The sequence below is a fragment of the Theropithecus gelada genome, chromosome 15 (genome assembly GCF_003255815.1).
Source record: "Theropithecus gelada isolate Dixy chromosome 15, Tgel_1.0, whole genome shotgun sequence".
Taxonomy (NCBI): domain Eukaryota; kingdom Metazoa; phylum Chordata; class Mammalia; order Primates; family Cercopithecidae; genus Theropithecus; species Theropithecus gelada.
Window position 1 is genome coordinate 41,007,380 of NC_037683.1, and position 25,296 is coordinate 41,032,675.

A 25,296-nucleotide genomic window follows, 5' to 3' on the forward strand; every position below is an offset into this window, starting at 1 on the left:
CAAGTTTATTAGGAAAGCAAGGGAATTAAAAAAATGGCTGCTCCATAGGCAGAGCAGCTGCAAGGGCTGCTGGCTGGCTATTTTTATGGTTACTTCTTGATTATATGCTAAACAAGCGGTGGATTATTTATGAGTTTTCCAGGGAAGTGGTGGGCAATTCCTGGAACTTCCCTTTTCAGATCATGTAAGGTAACTTCCTGACATTGCCATGTCATTTGTAAACTGTCATGGTGCTGCTAGGAGTGTTTTTTTTTTTTTTTTAAAGCATGATAATTAGCACATAATAAGCACTGAGGATGACTAGAGGTCACTTTCATGATTTGTCATCTTGGCTTTGTTGGGTTTTGGCCAGTTTCTTTACTGCAACCTGCAAAGTTTTTGTGACCTGTATCTTGTGCCTACCTCCTGTCTCATCCTGTGATTTAGAATGCCTAACCTCCTGGGAATGCAGCTCAGTAAGCCTCAGCCCTTATTTTACCCAGCCCCTATTCAGCATGGAGTCACTCTGGTTTGAATGCCTCTGACAGAGTTGCCCTGGTTCAGTGGCCTCTGGCATATTTCCCCTCTCTCTTTTACAAGGGAACCCTTAATCCTAAGGATGGTAGAGGGACAAGGATCCATATTCTGTAACTTGAGCCTGAATAGGGGCAATGATATTCCTGCCTAACTATTAAGGTCTCTTTTATTCAGGGTAGAGAGGAGCTGAGTCAGAAAGCATTGGTATGTCAAGGGCCATTCATAACTCTGAGTTCTAACAAAAGTTGATATCCATCCCTCTTGCTTCTTCTGAGTACCAGCCAGAGATGAGTGGTTGATTCACAGGAATAAGCAGAGTCAGTCTCAATTGCAGAAAAAAACTCAAAAACAACTGATGAGACAGGTGTACCATAGTTCTCTCTCCAGTCCTCATTTTTACTAATGACAAATCATGGTAAGACTGATTGGTAAGACATGGGAGTCCCAGGCTGTTTGCTTTATTATACTTGGCCTGGTTATTTGTATAAAGTGCAACAGGAATAAGTATTTTTCACATAGGCTTTCTTAATTGGCTTTGATGGAACTTTTTTTTATAAAAGGAATCTCAGATTAGACTTTTTTCAAAAAGTCGAGCCCAGCAATGGGTTTGTATCCTCAAACACCTATGAGTTTAGTAAATTCCTTTCCTCTGGAGGTGCCAAGATAACTTGGGCTCTTGGGCCTATCAGAAGGTGACATTCTTTACTTACCAGAGGTCAGAAACCATGTACAGGGACTGTGTAGACAAGGTGTGAGACCAGTTTTCCCAAGGGGCTTTTATTGGCTCTATAAGTCAAGATTGATTCCTTAAAGGAAAGCACACCATTCTAGTCAAAGCCTTGGTAAAATAACAAATTATTCCAATTGTGTCATGTTGCAAAAGAAAACATTCTTATTCCACTTATGCACATAATTGTATTGCTATAAGTTAAGAATACTTACAAATAGTTTCCTAATTCTGGAAAAATCAGATAGAAACAAATATGCTCCAAATTTTGTTCACAGGAGATACTTTACTCAATTATTAAAAGCTGTTAATCGCTCAAAAGTTTCCTTGATTCTTAAAAACAAAACAAACGATCAGCAACATTTTAAGCAAAAAGTCAAAAAAAGATTATTTTAGTCCTCTATTAGTTAGGTCCATGCAGTTAATGCCTGTCTTGCTTAATAGTCATGAACATTTCAGCTCTCCATGAGTCCTGAATGCTTTTTCCTCTGAAGTCAGAATCTCCAGAGTTATCAGAAGCCTGCATTCAAGAATACCTGTTAGAGTTCTATAGTTGATTTTAAAACGACTGTCTGAAGAGGATCAATACAAGACAACAATTGTCTGTGGATGACAAAAGTCTTAGGACAGCCACTATTAACACCACAATTGACAAGTTAATTTTGCTTCTGTGCCATATAGCAATTTTACATATCAATTATAATTATTAATAACATAGACTGTCATTTCAGAATAATGGGAGTTTCTCATAATTTTAACACACATACCAGTAACATATTTATACAAATACAGCCCAAAGAAAGCCAAATACCATCTCATATTTGGCAGTGCTTCCTGTGTGATGTTTATACCAAATAAGCCAAATATGTCATTTTTTGACTCAGGGGACCTAATATCTAAGAGATTAATTAGGTCAGAAAAGATATAATTTATAACTTGATTTAAGCACTTACTAGTTTTAAGCCAATAGAAGCTTTTTTTACATCACACACAACATATGTAAATACACAGACAGAAGATTCAGTAGTTGTAAGATTTTTTTACTTCCCAGTTTTTTAATTAGATTACTGGCTTCAGGGTGGAGCCATTGGAGGAACAGGACCAGGAAAGCATGCAGTTTCTACAGCCTAATAAGCAGGCATAGCTGGAATGCAAAACAGATCCCCCAAATTAAGGGTCCTATTTTTATACCAGATCCTGCATCCCAAAAAAAGAGGGAGCCAGCCCATCTCCCATGGAGTCTTATCTCTCAGTGGGGTGTGGGGACATTTCCATACCTTCTAGGGGGCCAAGAGCATGTTTCTCTAATCCAAAAGTGCGGAGTCAAGTATTAACCATAACTGCCATTAAGCATGCCCAAAGGTACATTTCCTACCTAGTTTTCTCATAATTCAAAGTAATTTCTGTTACCTTTCAAAGTAAAAAATGTCAGATAACTCAATACAAAACAGAACAGAGCCTCAGATTGTTTCTCGGGTTTCATGAGGAAAACAGAGGTTTTTCCCAAAACAGGTCTGTAGTGCCGCCTCTGTTTTTCCCAGGGAATCCCAGGCTGTTAGAGCTTGAATATGTGCTTTTTTTTGTTGTTGTTGTTTGGAGACGGAGTCTCGCTCTGTCACCAGGGGCTGGAGTGAGTGCAGTGGCATGATCTTGGCTCATTGCAACCTCTGCCTCCTGGGTTCAAGGAGGCCTCAGCCTCCTGGGTAGCTGGAACTACAGGCGCGCACCACCACGCCCAGCTAATTTTTGTGTTTTTAGTAGAGACGGGGTTTCACCATGTTGGCCAGGATGGTCTCGATCTCTTGACCTCGTGATCCGCCCGCCTTGGTCTCCCAAAGTGCTGGGATTATAGGTGTGAGCCACTGCGCCTGGCCCCACATTTTCTTTATCCATTCATCTGTTGGTGGCCACTTAGGTTGATTTCATATTTTGACTATTGTAAATAGTGCTGGAGTAAACACGGGGGTGCGATATGTCCTTACTATACTGATTTCCATTTCTTTGGATAAATACCCAGTAATGGAATTGCTGGATCATGTGGTAGTTCTATTTTTAGTTTTTGAGGAACCTCCATTCTGTTTTCCATAGTGGCTGTGCTACTTTACTGTCTCATCAACAACATATGAATGTTTCCCTTTCTCCAAATCCTCTTCAGTATTAATTTTTTTCATGTTTTTGTTAATAACCATTCTAACTGGGGTGAGATGATACCTCATTGTGGTTTTGATTTGTATGTAACCACATGATTAGTGAAACTGACGATTTTTTTTCATATGCCCTTTGGCCATTTGTATGTCTTTTGAGAAATGTCTGTTGAGATGCTATGCCCTTTTTAAAATTGGATTTTGTTGTTGTTGTTGCTTGTGTTTCTTGTATATTCTGAATGTTAATCCCTTATCAGATGTTTAGTTTACAGATATTTCCACTAATTCTCAGGTTGCCTCTTCACTCTGTTGTGTTTCCCTTGCCCTCCAGAAGCTTTTTAGTTTGATAAAATCCCATTTGTCTGTTTTTGCTTTTTTTTGCCTGTGCATTTAAAGCTGTATCCATAAAATTTTTGCCCAGACCGATATCCAGAAGCATTTCGCCTATGTTTTCTTCTACTGGTTTTATAGTTTCGGGTCTTAGATTTATGTCTTTAATCCATTTTGAGTTGATTTTTGTTTATGGTGAGAGATGAGGGCACTTAGAATTTTTTTATACCTATTGTAAAAACTATCTTAGACTCAGTTAGAAATAGATTTTTAAAATTGTGTCATTAATGTGTGTGCCTTAAAAGGAGAATAAATTTGTTCAAGTTATTCTGAAACAACTTTACATTCAGAGTCTGACTCTTGTGCATCATTTCTCAACTGAGTCGATTTTTTTTTTTTTTAAACATAATATTGGCCTTCATGACATTAAGAGTGTTGGTAATGCTCTACTCTCTCTGGGAATTTCTTCCAAGCTGCCAAAACCCATTCTGCAAGTATTGATGCTATCACTTTACTATTTGACTAACCTCAGAGTTTATTTTTTCTGAATTGAAATACATCTCTGCTAGTTAAGCAACTTTTCTTCAAAGTTACCAAAATATAAACCAAAATGTTAATAGTGGTTTTCTCCAGTGGTGTTTGGAAGTGGTTCTTATTTTCTTCTTTATAATTTTCTGCTTTCCAAAATTTCTAAACACACATAGACACATGTGTACACATGCATGTACACATGCACACAGTTAAAACATGGCCTTGCTTCAACTGTGGATCATCATCACGTCTCATCTTCTGCAGTCTTATCACTTGGGGAATTCAGGAGTAGAATTCATTATTCTCCTTGGTGGTCATGCTTGCTGCCTGGGATGTAGAAAGTCCCATCAGTCAGCCCCTGGTGGGACCAGGTTCTCTGCTGACCTCCAGTGGCTTTGGGCTGTATGGCACTAAGCAAGAGGCGTTCATATGTTTGCTGGTCAGTGCAGAACAGACCCACACTCACATTTTTAGGAAAGTAATTTGTAATTGTACCTTGATTAGGTAGCACACGCGCCCATATACCTGAGTTACTCTTACCTGTCTGTCTTCCAGTGCAACTAGGACCTTACTTATTGGAAATTGAGATGCTTTTTATAGGAACTATGTATAAGTACCATAATAAGAACAAGAAAATATGAAGTGAAGAATTTATGTGCATAGAACAGAATTTGGATGAGCTGTTAAGCCTGAGTTCTGAGTCAGCTTCTAGGCTTTGCTTATCAGTTTTCTGTTGAGGTCTTTTGTTTTGTTTTTTGAGGATATTTGTCTTTCTGGGTTTTTTTTGTTGTTGTTTGTTTTGAGGGGTACAGTTTGGGAATGAGAAGAGGTATATAGGCAGCAGTGGTCCTTCTCCTAGGACCAGAAGAACAATAAAACTTTCCTGTTGAAATGATCTGCCTCTTTGTATTTTCTGCCATGGATAACCATCGCAGGGAGAGACGTTGCTGAAACAAGAGTATGAGGCAGTTTCCCCATTTGGAACCCTGCTGGGCATTAGTGAGGCAGGCAGGCAGGCAGGACCCATCAAGGAAAAGTAAGTGACCACTGGAGCAAAAATACATGCTAATTTTTCAATCAGTGAGCTGTTAACCTTCTGGGATTTATAATTTCTCTGACATCCATTTTAACATTTGCTCTATCCAGTTAATTTTAAAAACCCATTTATTATACCCCTTAAGTCATTCTTTGTTATATTGTCAAAGTGTCACATTCTAATTATCTTAAAATCACTTTTGGCCGAAGCTTGTTAAAAAAAAAAAAAAAGTCAGCATTATGTCTGAGATTATTGATCAATGTAATTTTAAGGTTTTTGCTTCTTAATAATTAAACGCCACAGCATCATGCAGCATGCCTGCTGCCAGGATGATGTTTGAGAATGAATCAAATGAGTAGCTAATCCCCTAATAGTTTTCAAATATTTTAAATCTTTTTATCTCCATAACCAGAATTCTAAAGCAACCTAAAGGTTGTAATGTTTGTTAATAGACTCTTGTGATTTTTGCCACAACTATTACGGCAGCTTCCTTACTAGTCTCCCTGGTTCTCTACTACTGCCAGGTGAATTTTTTGAAAGCCCAGCTCTACAGCTCAGTGGCTGCTTATCACAAACAGGATAAAATTCAAACTCCATCAGCTTAGTGCTTAAGACCCTCTAGAGTCTGTCTCTAACCTTATTTATTCTACTCCTAGTTTATGCAAACTTGCTATTAGCACACTGCTTTCTCATTGTGCCCACTAATTCATCAAGTTTAGAAAGTTAAAAGCATTATATTGTCTCCTGTAGTGCATCTTGCTGTCCATTTTCATACTGATACTTAGGACACAGATGGAAAATAGATGTTTTCTATTAGACTAGTTTCTTTGCTTCTGAGTCCATCTCATATCCTCTCTGCCAGATCCTTTGGATATTAAAAAGTCTTTGGGTATTAAAAAAGATTCCTTGACTTCTTGTTGACAATGTAGGCACCAGCTAGGCTAGTTTACCTTTATTAACATTGAATATTGAACCTAAATGAAACCTACTAGGAATATTTTACTTTCATAGGGTTTCATATTATTGAATTTTAGTCTTAAAAATTTTTATTATTATTGATTTTTTGCCAGTATGAAAGACAAAATGTTATATGGGAGTTTTAATTTGTAACTTTCTGATTACAACTGAACATATGTAATATGTTTATTGGCAATCTGTGTTTCTTTCATACACTGATAGCTTTAGCTCACTTATCTTTTTGGTAATCTTTTTTTAGTTCATTCTTTTTGTATTCTGAATACTAATCAGTTGTCTCTAGTACATGTCACAAGTACCTTTCTTCCTGTCTGTCTTAAAAATTCATGGTTTTTTAAAAATGTCTAGATGCTTCCTGGCCTTGTTGGCTTCAAAATCTGGCAATTGTCTTGGCTGCATGTGGTCTTGATACAGGGTTGCAGGTCCTTTTCAAAGTAGATGCTGTCTCCTAAGTACCAGGAGGCCGTAGGAGATTTTTCATATTTGTGACCCAACTCCGCAGGTTCCTGTATCACCCCAGCACTTAGCAGATGTCCTCTGGAGACATTTCTTTTGCCTATGCAGGTATAATTCTGAGCCCTAAATCTGCAACTGCAGACTTAATTTCCAAAACGAATTACACAGGAAACCTATAGGAAAAAAAATGGCTAGTGATCTTTGCTTACCCTAGGAATGGTTCTTCCCTTCCTGGAATGTCAGTTCCTTTAGTCTTCATTGCTTTCATGATTTCTGATATCTTAAAAATATGATACACTGTAATCCCAGCACTTTGGGAGGCCGAGGCGGGCGGATCACAAGGTCAGGAGATCGAGACCATCCTGGCTAACACCATGAAACCCCGTCTCTACTAAAAAAATACAAAAAACTAGCCGGGCGTGGTGGCGGGCGCCTGTAGTCCCAGCTACTTGGGAGGCTGAGGCAGGAGAATGGGGTGAACCCGGGGGGCGGAGTTTGCAGTGAGCCGAGATCGCGCCACTGCACTCCAGCCTGGGGCACAGAGCAAGACTCCATCTCAAAAAAAAAAAAAAAAAACAACAACAACAACGACAACAAAAATGATACAAAGTTTTTTCTAGTTGTTGCGGTAGGACCAATACATTTCTGCTACCCACTACACCCTGCTTGCAAGTGGAAATCCATTTGTAGATTCCCTTTTGGATTTTCTGTGAACTCAATAAAAACATCTGCAAATAATGACATCTCTTCCTTTCCAGTCTTTTTATTATTATTATTATTATTATTTTGATCAAGAACTCCAAATCAGTGTTATATAGAAGTGATAGCAGGCATCTTTTTTCTTTTTTGATCTCAACTTGAAAGCTTTTAGTATATCACCATTCAGTTGTTTGTTACTTGTTTGTTTATCTTTTTTTCAGTTAAGGAAGTTCTCTTCCTAGTTTACTGAAAGTGTTTAAGCATGAATGGATATAGATTTTTATCAAATGCTTTTCTGCTTTTGAGAGATAACAAAATTTTTCTCTTTTATTCTGTCAGTGTGCTGTACATTAATTGGTTTTCAAATATTTATCTAAACTGAAGTGCTAAACTAAATCCAGCTTTCTTGTGATGTATTATCCTTTGTATGTAGTGCTAAGTTTCTTAATATTTCTTTTTTTTTTTTGAGACGGAGTCTCGCTCTGTCCCCCAGGCTGGAGTGCAGTGGCGTGATCTGGGCTCACTGCAAGCTCCGCCTCCCGGGTTCCCGCTGTTCTCCTGCCTCAGCCTCCCGAGTAGCTGGGACTACAGGCGCCCGCCACCTCGCCCGGCTAGTTTTTTGTATTCTTTTTAGTAGAGACGGGGTTTCACCGTGTTAGCCAGGATGGTCTCGATCTCCTGACCTCGTGATCCGCCCGTCTCAGCCTCCCAAAGTGCTGGGATTACAGGCTTGAGCCACCGCGCCCGGCCTTTAATATTTCTATTCAAGTTTTGCATCTGTGTTCTTGAGTAAGATTAACAAATACTTTTTTTTCCTCATAATTTTCTTATCAGGATTCCCATAAAGATTACGTTGACCTCGAAAACTAGTTGGGAAGTGTTCCCTGTTTTTGTATTCTCTGGAATAGTTTGTGTAAAATTGCCATTATTGGCTCCTTAAATGTTTGGCAGAATTTACTGGTGAAGATGGCTGGGAATGGAGTTTCATTTGTGGAAAGGCTTTGAATTAGATTTGGGTTCTTTAATAATTGTAGGATTCTTTTTTGAGGTGGAGTCTTGCTGTGTTGCCCAGTCTAGTCTTGAACTCCAGGGCTCAAGCAAACCTCCTGCCTTGGGGCTGTGGGCATGTGTCACTATACCTGGCAATAATTTTAGGATAATTTATATCTTCTGTTTCTTCTAGTGTCAGTTTCAATAAGTTATATTTTCATGGGAGTTATATGAATCATCAAACTTATTGGAATTAACTTACTGATAATAGCTATCAGTGGAAGGATCTTAGAAGTATATTTTTTGAAAGAGAAAAACATGAGGTCATACCAGTACTTCCAATTCAAAGTATTATAGGGTTTTTACTTAATCACTCAGTTTTATATATTTTTTCCTTATGCTGAAAATCTTGATTCTTAATGGCATTAACATGATTACTCATGTGCTTTATCGGTAATATATGTGTATGTATTTAATTTCAAAATAACAATGCCAGTACTAAATTTTTTAAAAATTTTATTTTGTTTTAATGTTAAACATTTCCATGGTTCCAAAGTCAAAACTGTAAAACCAAAGTACAGTCAGGGAATTTATCCTAGACCTCTCCATCCATTTTCTCCCATTGGTGTTTTTTTGTGGGTAGAGGAAAGACAACTATATAAGCAAGCATATATAGACATGTAAATATGTGTGCATGTATATACATATGTATTTATATTTCTTCCCCAAGTTTCTTCTCCCTATTTCTTATACAAAATATTTGACCTGTACATGCTCTTCTGCACCTGGGTTTTTTTTTTGTTTTTTTTGTTTATTTTGTTTTTTTTAACTTATCTTGAAGATTGCTCCTTAGCAGCAAACAGAGATCTTTTTTATTTCTTTATATTACAGCCTAGTACTTCATTATATGGGTACCATACTTTATTCAGCCAGTCTCCTATTGATAAGCATTTGGAGAAATAGTAACTTTTTGTTGTTGTTGTTGTTGTTGAGACAGGGTTTCACTCTGTCGCCCAGTCTGAAGTGCACTGGCACGAACTTGGTTCACTGCAACCTCCACCTCCCAGTTTCAAGAGATTCTTGTGCCTCGGCCACCGGGTAGCTGGGATTACAGGCGTGCGCCACCATGCCTGGTTAATTTTTGTATTTTTAGTAGAGACAGGGTCTTGCCATGTTGGCCAGGCTGGTCTCAAAATCTTGACCTCAAGTGATCCACCCACCTCAGCCTCCCAAAGTTCTGGGATTACAGGCATGAGCCCCTGGGCCTGGCCAAAATACTAACTTTTAAAAAGGCATTTTCCATTCTCAAGACTACAACACTGTAGTGTTGGCCATTAGAACTATTTGATCTAATTTTTAAACACTTTTTGTTTATACATCATGCAAAAATTCATTTTATAGCCAGGCACAGTGGCTCACAACTGTAATCCCAGCTTTGGGAGGCTGAGGCGGGAGGATTGCTTCAGTTCAGGAGTTCAAGACTGACCTGGGCAACATAGTGAGACCTCATCTCTAAAAAAAAATTTTTTTAATTAAAAAAATTTAAGAAGATTTGCCAGGCATGGTGGCACACACCTGTTGTCCCAGCTACTCTGGAGGCTGAAGTGGGATGATTGCTTAAGTCCAGGAAGTTAAGGTCGCAGTGAGCTGAGATCGTGCCACTGCACTCCAGCCTGGGTGACAGAGCAAGACCCTGTCTTCAAAAAGAAAAAAAAAAAAATCAAAGTTTCTTTTTTTTTTATTTTTATGATTTCTCAGGTTATTTATCATTGTAAGTAGGATAAGCTCAAGTCTTTGTGGCTTTTGCTTTATTACAGTTGTCTTTATTTTATTTAAAAGACTTCTACTTGTTTATGGTACCGCTCTCTCATTTCTCAATTTGTAGTACCAATTTAATCTCATTAAGTCCTTGCTCAGGTAATAGAACCCATCATCTTTATAACACCCCAAAGACATAGTCTCTCCTTGTAATTTATCAGGTTGAAAAGGGGCATGTAGTTGATATGTATCTATTACTCATCTGCTTCAAGGAAGTACCAACTCCTAAAGCAGACAGATTATTGTCTATGTTAATTATGTATAAATTAAAATGTCTTACTTCAGATTTCTGTGATTTGATGAATAAAGCATTCTTTTCAATCTCAGTATGACCAGTTGTTCCTGTTGTTTATTCATATGTGTCTTCTGTTTAAAGAATTTTAGTAATCACTCATGATTTCTACTTTATAAATCCATGTGGAGGTTGCCAAAGTATTATATAATCTTAGTTACTTAGTTTACCAAAGTGTTATATCTTTTCTCCAGCCTCCCTTCTGAGAGCTCATATTCCATTTTAACCTCTAATATACTTTTAGTATTTTTGATTGTCTATAGTAGAGAAAATAAAGTACAACCTCGACTAAACAAAATATTATAAGTACTTTTGCCTCTTCCTGGACCATGCAAAGACTTTAGAATATTTAGCATAATTTACCTCCTGCTTACCTTCCCTCCCCAGCTTATATGCTGCTCTCAGGTATTTTAACGTCTGTCGAACTCCATAAGGCATTATTATTATTGCTATTTTTATAGTCATTATTCATGTGCCATGCTTACTGTGGCATCTGTTGTATTATTTAATTTGATGCTTAAGACAATCTTACGTGGCAGAAATGATTATCCTTATATAACAGATGAGAACTAAGGCATGGAGAGTTTATGCATTTTACAAGTTCACATGGCCAGTAAGTCACAAATTAGGATTTAAACCCAGTCCAGAACCTGGTCTCTTAACTAGTGTAAACTCAAGTCCTGATTATTACTATTTTTTCCTCTCTCACTGAAAAATAATAACTTGAACCAAAAAGTTCTCACTAAGCAATTGTAAGATTTTTGACCATTAGGCTGATGGGCTCACCCTGACTACATATGAGGGTAAATAATTTTTTTTTCATTCTTTTAGCTGACATAGCCCAGAGATACAGGATAAGCAAATACCCAACCCTCAAATTGTTTCGTAATGGGATGATGATGAAGAGAGAATACAGGGGTCAACGATCAGTGAAAGCACTGGCAGATTACATCAGGCAACAAAAAAGTAACCCCATTCAAGAAATTCGGGACTTAGCAGAAATCACCACTCTTGATGTAAGTTGTAACTTTTGCTAGATTAAATGAACATTCCCTGATTAATGTAAACAAATTCTAATGCAAACAAAAAATCTGGACATTCTCCTATAGTTTATTGCAGTGGATTTGACATACATATACTTAATGAGTTGAATTTTTTTGAATTAATCTCAAGGGAAATACTTACGTTATACTGAACTTCTGGATGAAAGATACAGCATACAGTAAAGCTGTACTAATGTGAATTGAGCACATATGAAAGCCTCAATTATAAAGAAATGGAAGTTAAAGTCAAGTATATACAACCAGAGCTTCTGTATTTTTCTTGTGGAGACCTTCAGGGTGTCTGCTCTAATTGCCCTTGTGTGAGCTCTTTTTATGAGTTTTAATGTCCTCTAAAATAGCCTCTGCTTAACGATAAGTTTGGCACACCCCTTTCTTTGTACACTGGGTAGTGTTTTAAAGACAACAACAACAAAAGCAAAAACAATTGAGTTTGGGCTCTATCACAATCACCAATCATCACTGTCAGGTTTGAGATTTGATTTTACCCTACTTGCAAGCTAAGCTAACCAATTACCATTTCATGGATTCTGTTAGAAGACACAAGACTGCTGGGTCAGAGACAAAGGAATTTATTGCTCACATCACAGCAAGTAGTGTGAGCATGTTTGCATTTGTTTCCTTGCCCTCCAAATCCTATGGAGGCAATACAGAGGACTCCCCAGATGGATACCTGCACATGCAGTGGGTTATGTCACAGGAGAGGGACACTGGGCTTGGGGAACTCACTATTTCAGAGCAAGCAGTAACCCTGCATTTGTCCTGGCTGGAGGCATTCCCTCGTATCAGTGTTGCTCGCTGCAAGCACAACTCTGAGAAATGGCCTGGATAAAGAGTAGTCAGAGTCTTGCATTTTTTGGTAGACCCAGTAAGATGGGTAGGAGTGTGAGAGAGCCATGGAGGAGTCTCTCCAACAGTCACAAGTTATGATTGATACATTGTTTTAACACATTTTAGAATTAGTCCCCTTACTTAGGAAAAGATTGTCACTGATCAAATAGTTACCTATTTCTTAAAAATTTTAAATGCTAGAAGGAAATGTTTATGATTATATTTATTATAGTTAAGATTGTTTTCAACCCAATGTAATCTTTAATAGTTTTGGACTAGGTGTTAAAAACTAAATATGCATTTATAGTCATACTTCATTTGAACAATAACTAGACTAAGATAAGGGGTAAATGAAATAACATGTTTATAAAACTATGTGTGTTTGCAAAATAATTACATACTTTATTTTACAGCGCAGCAAAAGAAATATCATTGGATATTTTGAGCAAAAGGACTCGGACAACTATAGAGTTTTTGAACGAGTAGCGAATATTTTGCATGATGACTGTGCCTTTCTTTCTGCATTTGGGTAAGTATCTTATTTAAAAGTGTGTTAGTGGGTTGGTTTGGCTGCCATGTTAAATTCCTATTGTATTTGGTCATTTTCTGAAGGTGATCTCTCCAAAAATGATCTCAGTCCTTTTAAAATCACCAAACAGTCTTTATGCCTGTCTCTGAATTCTTTTTAAGGTTTTAAAACTCTGTTTTTCTTTCTATAGTATTATCTGTTTCAGAATGTGGGCAAGCAGGAAAAAATGGACAAGTTAACAATTAACTCATTCATGCTTTTATTGAACTCATTTACTAACTCTTATCCTATGTTAGACAAAATGCTAATCTGTGGGGTTACCACAGTGAAACAACACACTGTCTTTCTTGTTAAGAAGCATGAGTTTTATCGTCTTCATTCGTCTCCATCTCTCCACCACCTTTTCTTATATCTTCCCTGTCTCAGAGGAACAATTCTTTCTAAGGCTAACCTGTTCTCTGGTATCCTTGTAACTGTCCTTTCAAACTCCTCTGGGGCTTTGATCCACCAGTTGTTCCTGCTTTCTTGTGTTTTCAACCTGACCCTTTTCAAGAACTGCTTTCCTTTTCTGAAAACATGCTTCTTTCTTTCCTGACCTGCCTCTTCTCTTAAGCTATAATGTCATCTTTCTTTTTATTCTTTTTTTTTTTTTTTCAAAGAATAGTTTATGCCTGGCTACCTTGATTTTCTCAAATTCTAGCCAGTAAAAAACTTAACCTTTTGGAAGCTAACTTTCACCTCCATTGCTCTAATGAAACTTGTCTCTACAAATTCACAAAACGACTTCTTAATTACCAGATTGAGTGGTCTTTTAAACATCTTAATCCTTTTCAATTCCTCTGAAGGGTGTGATGTTCAACTACCTTTTTCTTTTTCTGCTGTGTCAACACTTACATTGAATCCCCCTGGTTTGGCCCCTACCTGTCTGAATTCTCTGACTTTATCTCCTTTTTTTTTTCTTTTTCTCAAGATGGAATCATTTTTGTGGTTCTGTTCTTGACCCTCTCCCCTCATTGGAGGTTATCTCAACCATCCTTTGACTTCCATGCAGTATTATTTCTTTTCATTGGCTCATGACTGTTAGGCTCAATTGTAGTAGCTATCTTGAGTGGAGCTTGGATGTCTGGCACAATATATCCTCTTCATTTTTTGACCTTTATTGTTTGTCCTTGCTTTAATGCTTTTGTAAGATTTTGTTTGTATGTTTTATTGTGTGCATTATTAGTTTTTTGTTTTTTGTTTTTTAAGCGACGAGGTCTCACATGTTGCCCAGGATGGTCTTGAACTCCTGGCCTCAAGTGATCCTCCTGCCTCCACCTCCAAAAGCGCTGGGATTATAGGCATGAGCCACTGTGCCCAACCCGTATTCATTAAATGCTGCAAGCACACTTCTGCAGCAGAGCCTGTATCTGAAAGTGCTCCTCCCAGATGTCATCTCATCAGAAAGTCTTTGCCTGATAACTTTATATAAAGGAGCACTACCATCATTTAATTTGTCATTCTTTATCTACTTATTCCACTTATTTTCTTCATAGCATTTTTTTGTAACCACCAAAGATAAATATATCTACTTGTTAGTCTATCTCTACTCACCAAAATGTAAACTCCATGAGAGAGAGAGAGTTTTGTTAGTTTTGTTCACTCCTGTTTACCCAATGTCAAGGCATAGCTGGTATAAAGGAAGCACGTAGTAAATAGTTATTGAATTAATTAATTAATGGAACACATTTTTTCTGTTCTCACTGTTATCAATCTAGGTTAGCACCCCTTCCCCCTATCTCCTGGACTACTGTAATTAGAAACTAGAGATAAATCAATATTCAATTAATCTAAAAATAATTGATTACAAAAGTAATTTGTTATAGTATTCACTCTACATATTTTTATTGAACAACTTTTATGTGCCAGATACTGTACTAGGTTCAGGAAACAACAATGGACAAATAAAAAATTACTTATTTATGGAACTATATTTTAGTGATGTGGGTTATTTCGGGGTTTTTTTTTTGTTTTTTTTTGTTTTTTTCAGTCCTTGTGACCAAACCAATGACATTGATCCCTAGTTGCTAGAAAACAGTCTGGGGTCAAAAACAACCTTTTAGTGCTAAAACTCCCAATCTAAACTTATACAAAACACAAAAACAACTAAAATTTTCCTTTAAAAAGTCTGCCTCATATTAAATGTTTTCTTTAAATGTATGCTTTTCTTGGTATTGCATAGTCTTTTAATAGGGACTATGATGGATAAGTATGTATTTCAAGTCTGTAATTCCTACATTGCAGAATCCTGTCATTCAGGTTTATTACTGCTTCTCCCTTCCTATAGGGATGTTTCAAAACCGGAAAGATATAGTGGAGACAACATAATCTACAAACCACCAGGGGTAAGTTGCTATTTCTTAATGTTGCATGATAAGATATAATTTAAATACCTGTATAAAATGTAGTTTTATATGTGTTAATGTTCATAGAATCCTAGAACTTTAGAATTGAAAGGAACTTTGAAGCATCATCTTGTGCTGATCTAAACCCTTCAAAACGAAGATGGGACCACAGAAGCCTAAAGTCACACAGGCATTAGAGTAGCAGAGCTGGCCTTAGGGATCCCCTGACTCTCAGGCCTTTTCTACCTCTCTGGCATTCAGTCTGGGAGCCAAATTTTTAAAATGCTACAGTTGCCTGTGATTGTCATTTCTACCTGTTGTATTTGGCTAGTATTGTACTAGCCAAACTCCCAAATCTCCTGGGGTATAAATTTACTCAGTACCTGCCAGGTAATAAGGAGCAGCTAGGTTGTTTTTAACCTGTAGGGTAAGAAGTTTTAAGTAGCTGCTTAGGCCCTACCAGGTGATGGTAGCCATAACTAAGAGGCAAAAATCATAGCATGTGTTATCCCAAATTCACCAAAAAAAAAAAAAGGAAATTTATGGATATTTTTTCAATTTGTAGTTTTCATTTTAATGTTGTTTACAGTGTTTTTACACTGAGATTTTAAATTTTTGTGCAGATAAATGAATTTCTTGCTTAGAAAGTTTCTATTTTAAATTCACATAGGTGTTTGCTTATGTTTTTTGCAAGTACATTTCTTTGAGTAGCTTACTTAGTATCATCATCTCTAGATTATCAGAATGCAGTACATATCTCCCAGTGGTAGTGTGGTTGTTCAGAGCATGGGCTCTGGTGGTGTCAGACTGGGTTTGAATGTCAAATGTGCCACCTTCTTAGGTATGTTACTCTGGGAAAGTTTCTTCGCTTCCCCATGCTTCAGTTTCTTAATTAGTAAAAATGGGATGATAATAACAGTACTTGCTTTATAGGGATGTTGGGAGGATTAAATGAATCAACACATATAAAATGTTCACAATCATGCCTAGACACAGTAAGTTTATCGATTAATATTAGCTATTATTTTTATCATTTTAGACACTTCATAGATAATTGACTTTGAGTTAATGTGGAAACAGATATGGAGGTAATAAAATGAAATAGTCTTGCCTTACATCCATATAGCATCTTGTATTTTTCAAGGCTTTTTCACTATCCATATTTTCTTCTAAAAGAAGTAATTTCTAAAATTTTCAGCTCTAAGGAATAGCTAAATTAATTCATTTGGAGAATTCTTCTTTTCACAATGCCTTTCTGCCTCTGGTGAGGATACTGAAAAAGAGTTAATTGACCTAAATCCAAGAAAAAGCAATAGGCTTGAGTGTCACAGGTTAGATTATTAGCTCACTGGTAATCACAGAATTACCTGCTTTTTACCACCCGTGGCCCTCTTTCTTGGAAGTTCCATGATTTATGTTTCTTTTGTAACACCGGTAGATTTTCTGGGTTCATGGATGGATTTAACAATGTACTTTTTAGCCTGGGCAACAGAACAAGACCACATCTCTGAATAAAATAAAATAATTAGCTTGGCATGGTGGCACGCACCTGTAGTCCCAGCTACTCTGGAGGCTGAGGTAGGAGAATTGCTTGAGCCCAGGAAGTCAAGGCTGCAGTGAGCCATGATCATGTCACGGTACTCCAGCGTGGGTGACAGAGTGAGACTTTGCTTTAAAAAAAAAAAAAAAAAGAATATACTTTTGCCAGCACAGTTTAGATTTAATTTTTTTTTTTTTTTTTCTGTCTTGTAATAGCATTCTGCTCCGGATATGGTGTACTTGGGAGCTATGACAAATTTTGATGTGACTTACAATTGGATTCAAGATAAATGTGTTCCCCTTGTCCGAGAAATAACATTTGAAAATGGAGAGGTATGGGCTTTCTACTGTGTATTGTTACTTTAAATTCAAATGTCTGAAACCACAAGCTTCCTCCACCTGTCTTACTATGTTAACAGAGTTATCAGTTGTAAGAATCATATAGTGAACATAACTATATCATAGCTGTTTCTGTAATATAAGCCAGTGATTCTTCACCTTTGCTGTCCCAGAACCCCTCTATTACATTTCCAGTAAGAGTAGTAGTTCACCATAACCTTGAAAATGAGTTTGAAAATGCCTTTCAGGTGATTCTGATGCCCATCTGTTGGTTGAGGATCCCTGTTTGGGTGGATGTCCTTTAGAACAAGGGTCCGCAGCCATGGCCTGCTAGGAAGAGGGCTGCCCAGGGAGAGAGCATTACAGCCTGAGCTCTGCCTCCTGTCAGATCAGCGGCAGCATTAGATTCTCATACGAATGTGAACCCTGTTGTGAACTGTGCATGTGAGGGATCTAGGTTGCATTCTCCTTATGAGAATCTAACTAATGCCTAATGATCTGAGGTGGAACAGTTTCATCCCGAAATCATCATCCCCCACCCCGATCAGTGGAAAAATTGTCTTCCATGAAACTGGGCCCTGGTGCCAAAAAGGTTGGGGACTGCTGCTTTAGGAGCAGTGCTTTGCAGATTTTAGTTACAATTATTTCTGTATAATGAATAATCCTTTGCCATTAAAAGATTCTTCTGTTTTTTGTAAAGCAGTTAATGTTGTCTTTTTCATTATAAATAATGAAAGCAGTTAGCAGTGATCATGTAACTGACCTCAGTCATCCCATGCATCTGAAATCAAGTCCATCAAAATTCTTTCAACTCCCACCAAAACAAAACTTCAAAACCTAAGAGGCTGGAGGAACAAGTACAAAGAGTTATGTCTGTAAGGACCTCTGTCCTTTCTTTACTTTATGTAAGACATATCTTTCATTCCAAGTCTTTTGTTTTTAAAATCAATGGCCTAAGAATGCAAGTTTTTACAAACTTTGTATTAGGTACAGTTTTTAAAAACTTTGTGTATGCATATACACTTCAAAGAATTGTAAGTGTATAAATCACAGTTTAAATATCTGGTCCCCCAAAATTATCACAGAGTAAACATACCCATATAATCACTACTTACAGTGGTATGGAACAAATATTTGTGTGTCCTAATATTCATATGTTGAAATCCTAATCCCCAATGTGATAGTATTAGGGAATGAATCCTCCATTCATGAGATGGAGTCCTCATGAACGGGATTGTGACCTCATAAAAGAGACCTCAGAGAGTTATGTAGCTGTCTTTCTGCCATGTGAGGATACAATGAGAAGTAGGCAGTCTGCAACCTAGAAGACAGCTCTCACTAGAACTGACCATGCTGGCACCCTGATTTTCGATTTCCGGCCTCCAGAATGATAAGAAATGAATTTCTGTTAATTTGCAAGCCACCCAGTTTATGGTACTTTAATATAGCAGCTCAAACTAAGAGAGAGGGTAGACAATTTTTTTCAACAAAGAGTCAGGTAATAAGTATGTTAGGCTTTGCAGTTCATATAATCTCTGTGGCAGCTACTCAACTTTTCGGTTGTAGCACAAAAGTAACCTTAGACAATACGTAAACAAATGTGTGTGGCTGTGTTTCAATAAACCTTTATTTCTGGACACATACTTTTCACATGCCATGAAATATTTTTAAAATTTTCCCCAATTATTTAAAAATATAAAGACCAGGGAGGGCCCTGTGCCATGGCTCATGCCTGTAATCCCAGCACTTTGGGAAGCCAAGGTGGGTGGGTCACCTGAGGTCAGGAGTTCGAGACCAGCCTGGCTAACTAACATGGTGAAACCCCATCTCTACTAAAAATGCAAAGTTAGCCGGCCATAGTGGCAGGCGCCTGTAATCCCAGCTACTTGGGAGGCTGAGGCAGGAGAATCACTTGAATCTGGGAGGCAGAGGTTGCAGTGAGCTGGGATCCGGCCACTGCACTCCAGCCTGGGCGACACAGCGAGACTCCGTCTCAAAAAAAAAAAAAAAAACCAAACCAAACAGTTAAAGACCAGTTATAGCTTATGGACCTAACAGAATCAGGCAACGAGTCAGATTTGACCCATGGCTATAATTTGTCAATCCCTGAGCTAAGTCAAGAAATAAAATATTTCCAAACCCCTTGTCTTCCTTCTCAATCATTACCCCCATTTACCATCTTCATAATCACCACTTATTTTGAATAGGACTATAGGAAGTTTTTCCTGTTTTTGAACCTAAAATAGAATCATGTCTTTTGTGTCTGGCTTCTTTCACTCAACTTTATATTTATGGAATTCATTCATATTGCATGAAGCTGTAGTTCATTCATTTTCATGCTGAATATAATTCCCTATATAAATATAACACAATGTATCCATTCTACTATTGGTGGACATTTAGACTGCTTCCAGATTTTGACTACTGTGAATAATGCTGCTATGAACATTCTTATTATGTCTTTTGGTGAATATATGCACAGATTTCTACTGGATATATATACCTATGAATAGAATTGCCAAGTCATAGGGCATATATATATTTAATTTCAGTGTATGATAACCAGTTTTTCCAAAGTGGTTTTAGCAGTTTACATTCCTACCAGTAGTGTATCAAAGTTCACATTGCTCCACATCCTTACCCACATTTGTATCAGCTATTTACATTTTTAATCTATTTTGGTGTATGTGTAGTAGAGTTTCATTGTGGTTTTAATTTGTATTTCCCTGATGATCAGTGGGATTGAGCACTATCAGTTGCCTTTTCTGGAAAGACAGATGGTCCTAGAAGAAAAGCAGCTTCAAATGCAATGCTTAATGTTCTGGGTTTCCTTCTATTCCAGTCTTGGCCCATAATTCTTTCCTTTTTTTTTTTTTTTTTTTTTTTAACTTTTGGATGCTTTCAAAAAGGTGGTTTATTCTTATTATTATTACCCTGGTTTTTCTAATTTTCCCAGTAGTAAGATTAGTCCAAAGTACATCCATTATTACTTCAGAATGTAATTTTTAGCACTGTAGCTTAACCTAATTGTAATACAACAAAACCTGGAGTTCTAAAGGAAGAATATAATCTCAGATTTGATGCTTTCTGTTACTAAGGTGTATGTATATTGGTAAGTGCTTTAAGATTTGGAGATAATATATGTGAACTCTCTAAGATTCCCTGAAACTCTCCCTGAGTCTTTCCAGAGGCTTCCAGCTCTTAGATCTTAGTATCTCTTTCCCCCTTTCTTGGGGAAGAGAGAGCAACACTTAACTTTTGGGACTGGCCATTGTGAGCAAACCAGAATGCTCTTTGCCCCCTCTTCGTCTTGAGAATGCATTCTTGGGGTATTTCTGATCTGTGTCCATTGGCATTTCCAACACTTAGACTGAGATGTATAAGGCAAAAAGAAAACTCAAGGAACTGAGTGCCATTTCTTAGGTCCTTAAGTCCTTAGCCAGTCTGCTTTGTTTTATTCGCTTTTCAGGGCCTTATGTTTGTTTATATAATGTCCAGGATTTTTAGCTGAACTTCCTAGGAGAAATAGAGAAAAGTGTCTACTTCATCTTTCTGGAAGCAGAAGTCTATGCCAACAGCATTTAAAAACTAGTTATAAGATTTTTTTTTTACCTGATTTAAATGTTGCCTTTGCATTTTAGTACATAAAAATAAGTATTTTTATGTCAGCATGGTACATTTTTGGTGTACCTTTTCCACCATAAAATAATATTTAATTCTTATTAAGTTTGTAGCAATTTCAAATAAAATGTATGAATGTTTGTATGAGATTCTCGGTGTGTCTGCTTGGACAGATCATTGCAAGCCTAAATCATCTTACATTGGCTCTTTGCTGAGTGTTTCATAGAAAGAGGATTAGTGCTGCCAGGATCCAGTTTAACATGTAAGAATACTCCACTGGGACATCCTACTTGTTTATAATAGCTATTTCTCAAATCAAAGTTCTAAAAATGGTTTCTCATGAAATGTGATTAATATATTTTTAATCCTGCAAGCTTAAATATCATAAACTTATCAGGCTCTATTGCACTGGTTATTATCTTAATGCAATGCCATATTATAAAATATTTTGGAATTTTGAATTATAGAAGACTTTTGAGTGAAAATTCTAACACAAGCCTTTTCTTGCAAAGTCTCTTTTTTTGGTTTAAAGAAGTTGCTTTACCAAGTTTTCTGGTTTCTTTTGTTCCTGCAATTCTTTGATTCTACTTCCTTTTCCCTAGTTTTTTAGAATTTCAGAGAGTATTCCTAATTTGAAAATCTGAAATCTGAAATGCTCCAAATTCCAAAATTTTTTGAGTACCTCCATGACACTCTTGGAGCACTTTATATTTTTAGATTAGGGATGCTGAAGCGTTAACAATAATGCAAATATTTCAAAATCCAAAACACTTCCGATCCCAGGCATTTTGAGTAAGAGATACTCAACTTTTATTTCTGTGTCGCAGCTTGGCACTTGGAGGCCATTCTTAGTGACCAGAGTATTTTTTTGTTCGGTAATGTTCTGTTGCTTCTTTCAGTGTTATTTTTGAACCTTCTTCTCAAAGTAGTATTTTCCTGGATTTTGAGTAATTCATATTGTTAAGACGCATCTTAAGTCATTGTAGTTTTTTGAGATGGTTTGAATAAATATGCTCAGATTGGGTGTCTTTCAATCTTTAATCATGTGTCATTACCCCCCATGACACACTAAATGCTTAGGTACAGGAATTCAAATGTTTGGATCAAATAGCATCTTTCTCATTTCTCTATATACTGGATATATAGATTGGATGTAGCACACATAATCTTGTCTTGCTTCCATCTCTTTCCTATCATTAATAGCATTTTAAAGTGGACTGTAAGACATTTCACGGAATTCAAAATGCTGCTCCTACAATTTGAGTGTTTGGCCACAAGGTGTCAGTGGTGTGTCATAGTTTTATAGTACCAGCAGCCTAGAAGAGATTGGGATTTAAGCTCCCTCTGCTTTTTAATGCACATTCATACTTATTTAAAAAAAAAAAACCAAAAAACAACTTAGAATTTATTAATAGAATAGTTAAGACAAGCAATTGTAAAGCAGAATGTTTGAGGTACTTTAAATCAAACTTTAAGAAAGTAAACATTTAAAAAATATTTATTTATATTTGAATTGTTAGTCTTTTCCATTTTGATCTTAAACTTAGTTTTGAAAGAGAGGATGGATTAGACTCTTTCTGCTTACAGTTTATCAAATGAATGTCCTAGGCCCCCCCCCCCCGCCTTTATTTTTTGAGATGGAGTTTCGCTGTTGTCACTCAGGCTGGCGTGCAATGGTGCGATCTCAGCTCACTGTAACCTCCACCTCCCAGGGTCAAGGGATTCTCCTGCCTCAGCCTTGAAGGAGTAGCTGGGAGTACAGGTGCCTGCCACCACGCCCAACTAATTTATATATTTTTAGTAGAGACAGGGTTTCACCATGTTGGTCAGGCTGGTCTTGAACTCCTGACCTCAGGTGACCCACTCGCCTCAGCCTCCTAAAGTGCTGGGATTACAGGTGTGAGCCATCGCGCCCAGCCTGTCCCTGGTTTTCTTACTTCTGTAGGCCTCAGTTATGTTTAGTTGGATTACTTACATTTTTTAGACAATTTGCATTCACTCATTTAGTCCTCAGAGGCCCAGGAAAATTTAAGAATTTGTCATGACTATTCGCCTGCTCTGGCAGTTCTTTCAGGGATAATTTTTAAAACCAGATTTAAAGGTATAGACCTGGAAAATCTTAAACAATGAAACAGGGTAGCACCCTTCCCCGTGGTTGTCAGCACATTTAATACTTCTTGAGATTTGTTATGTTGTAACCAACCATTCAGTCATTTAATCTGTGGGGAAATAGCTGTTTCCTGTAAATCTGGTTATCTTACTATTCTTCTCCTTAATCTTTTAACATTTGTTTGGTAAAAAATATGCTTGTATGGACATAGGTAAACTTGGAAGCCTAAGCAGCATACATTACCACCTATTTAGAAGCATTTGTTTATTTATTGACATATGTTGATTGTGAGCAAAACAGAAATGAAGTAAGATTGTCTTCAAGGGGTTTTCAGTTTAATATTTCATATGTACAGATAATATAACACAAAGTCATGCCCCATTCCACATGAGGGGCACTGATAAAATGCTCTTGGAGTTTAGAAAAAAGAATTTTCCTTTGACAGGGATGGGGTGGAATGAGAGATGGCTTTAGAGAAGAGGCACTACATCCTGAAAAGAAAAGTACTAAGAGAGAAGTAGAAGTACTAAAGAAAATGGGGAGATAGGAGAAGGAGGTTAGACAGGAGGGGACTAGGCAGTAGTTTGAGTATTTAAAGTACTTGTTTAGAATTTGAAATGGAGATGTTAAGCAGACAGATGGAAACCTAGGCTTGGATTCTGTACTGGAGCTGGGCTTGTAGACACAGATAAGTGATCAGAAGTAGTGATCGAAACTGTTGAACTACATGAAGTTGTCAGGCTAGACCAGAGAAATCCAAAGACAACCATTGAGACCAGCATCAGTTAATGGATGGTGGAAGAAAAAATGGGAGTCCAAGAGATAAAAAATGAGGAAAAAAAAAAATCAGCTTACTAAAAGATTAATGTGTGCCAGGGGGTGGGGAGAGGGGAAATGGGAATCACTACTAATGGGTATGTAGTTTCTTTTTGAAGTGATAAAAAATGTTCTAGGGTGGGTGCAGTGGCTCATGCCTGTAATCCCAGCACTTTGGGAGGCCGAGGGGGACAGATCATGAGGTGAGGAGATCAAGACCATCCTGGCCAAAATGGTGAAACCCCGTCTCTACTAAAAATACAAAAAAATTAGCTGGGCATGGTGGTGTACGCCTGTTGTCCCAGCTACTCAGGAGGCTGAGGCAGGAGAATCACTTGAACATGGGAAGCAGAGGTTACAGTGAGCTGAGATTGCGCCAGTGCACTCCAGCTTGGGCTACAGAGTGAGACTCCGTCTCAAGAAAAAAAAAAAAAAAAAAAAAACTCTGGAATTAGTGGTGATGTTTGCACAACTTGTGAGTATAGTTAAAACCACAAAATTGTACACTTAAAAATGATGGACTAGGTGTGTGGCCTCATACCTGTAATTCCAGCACTTTGGGAGGCTGAGGCAGGCAGATTGCTTGAGCAATCAGAGTTTGAGACCAACCTGGGCAACATGGCGAAATCCCGTCTCTACAAAAAATAACAAAAATGAACTGGGCATGGTCATGCATGTTTGTAGTCCTCACTATTTGGGAGGCTGAGGTGGGAGGATCACCTGAGCCTGGGGAGGTTGAGGCTGTACTCCAGCCTGGGTGACAAGAGTGAGACCCTGTCTCCAAAAAACAGTGGTGAAATTTATGGTATGCTAATTGTATCTCAGTTTTTTAAAAAATAAGTGTAACAAGAGGCTTAATAATTGATCTTATATACAAGTGAAACAGGCTTAAATATGGAGATGAGAACCAGAAGAAAACTTTTAATCTTGTAAAATAGGTCCCAGTTTCAGTTTTTTTTTTTTTTTTTAAATGACATTTGTACTTTCTGGTGAGGCAGTTCCTAAATTTATGGAGAGATGCTCAAAAGGATAGTTGATGAAAATAATTTTGTTTTGAGACCCTTTCTGGACTTTTTCTGATGACTCAGAACTTAGCATTTGTTGGGGAGAATAAATGATTAAATCTATCTACGTATCACATTTCATTTAATCATGACTACCCATTGTATTATTCTCCAATTACAACAATAAAAATTTTAATAGCATTTTATAATTTTCAAGGTGCTTTTGTATGTGTATAAAGAGATATGTAAAAATATATAGGGGCAGGTATTTATTAATAATTGTATTGGTTGAAAATTAGTAAATAATGGAGTTTTTGTCTTTTACCCTGGATAAAACACTTCAGCTTTGGTTAAGTTTTATATATAAGTGTAATGGTTTTCGCAACCTTAGAATACAAAAAAATTTGCAAATCATATTTATTTATTGCTGATATACTCAATTTTCAGTGTTACTTGTGAAGACTGAAAATACTGGTCATGTTTACCCTACCCTAAAATTAACGCCTTGGTAAAGAACCAGCATAGTTCACCTCTATATGTCATGAGTT

General features: G+C 37.2%; 1 protein-coding gene across 3 annotated transcripts in view; it reads left to right on the forward strand.

Annotated features, from left to right (window-relative positions):
- The window catches only part of ERP44 (endoplasmic reticulum protein 44), a 117,149-nt gene that overhangs the window by 65,350 nt on the left and 26,503 nt on the right, over positions 1-25,296 (forward strand). For all 3 annotated transcript variants that reach the window (XR_003115956.1, XM_025359935.1, XM_025359936.1), the window contains exons 5-8: positions 11,346-11,530; positions 12,820-12,935; positions 15,262-15,319; positions 17,075-17,191. Coding sequence is in view for 2 of the 3 variants with exons in the window: in XM_025359935.1 (XP_025215720.1) it covers positions 11,346-11,530; positions 12,820-12,935; positions 15,262-15,319; positions 17,075-17,191 (476 nt within the window). In the remaining variant the exon portion in view is untranslated. The remainder of the gene's footprint in view (positions 1-11,345; positions 11,531-12,819; positions 12,936-15,261; positions 15,320-17,074; positions 17,192-25,296) is intronic.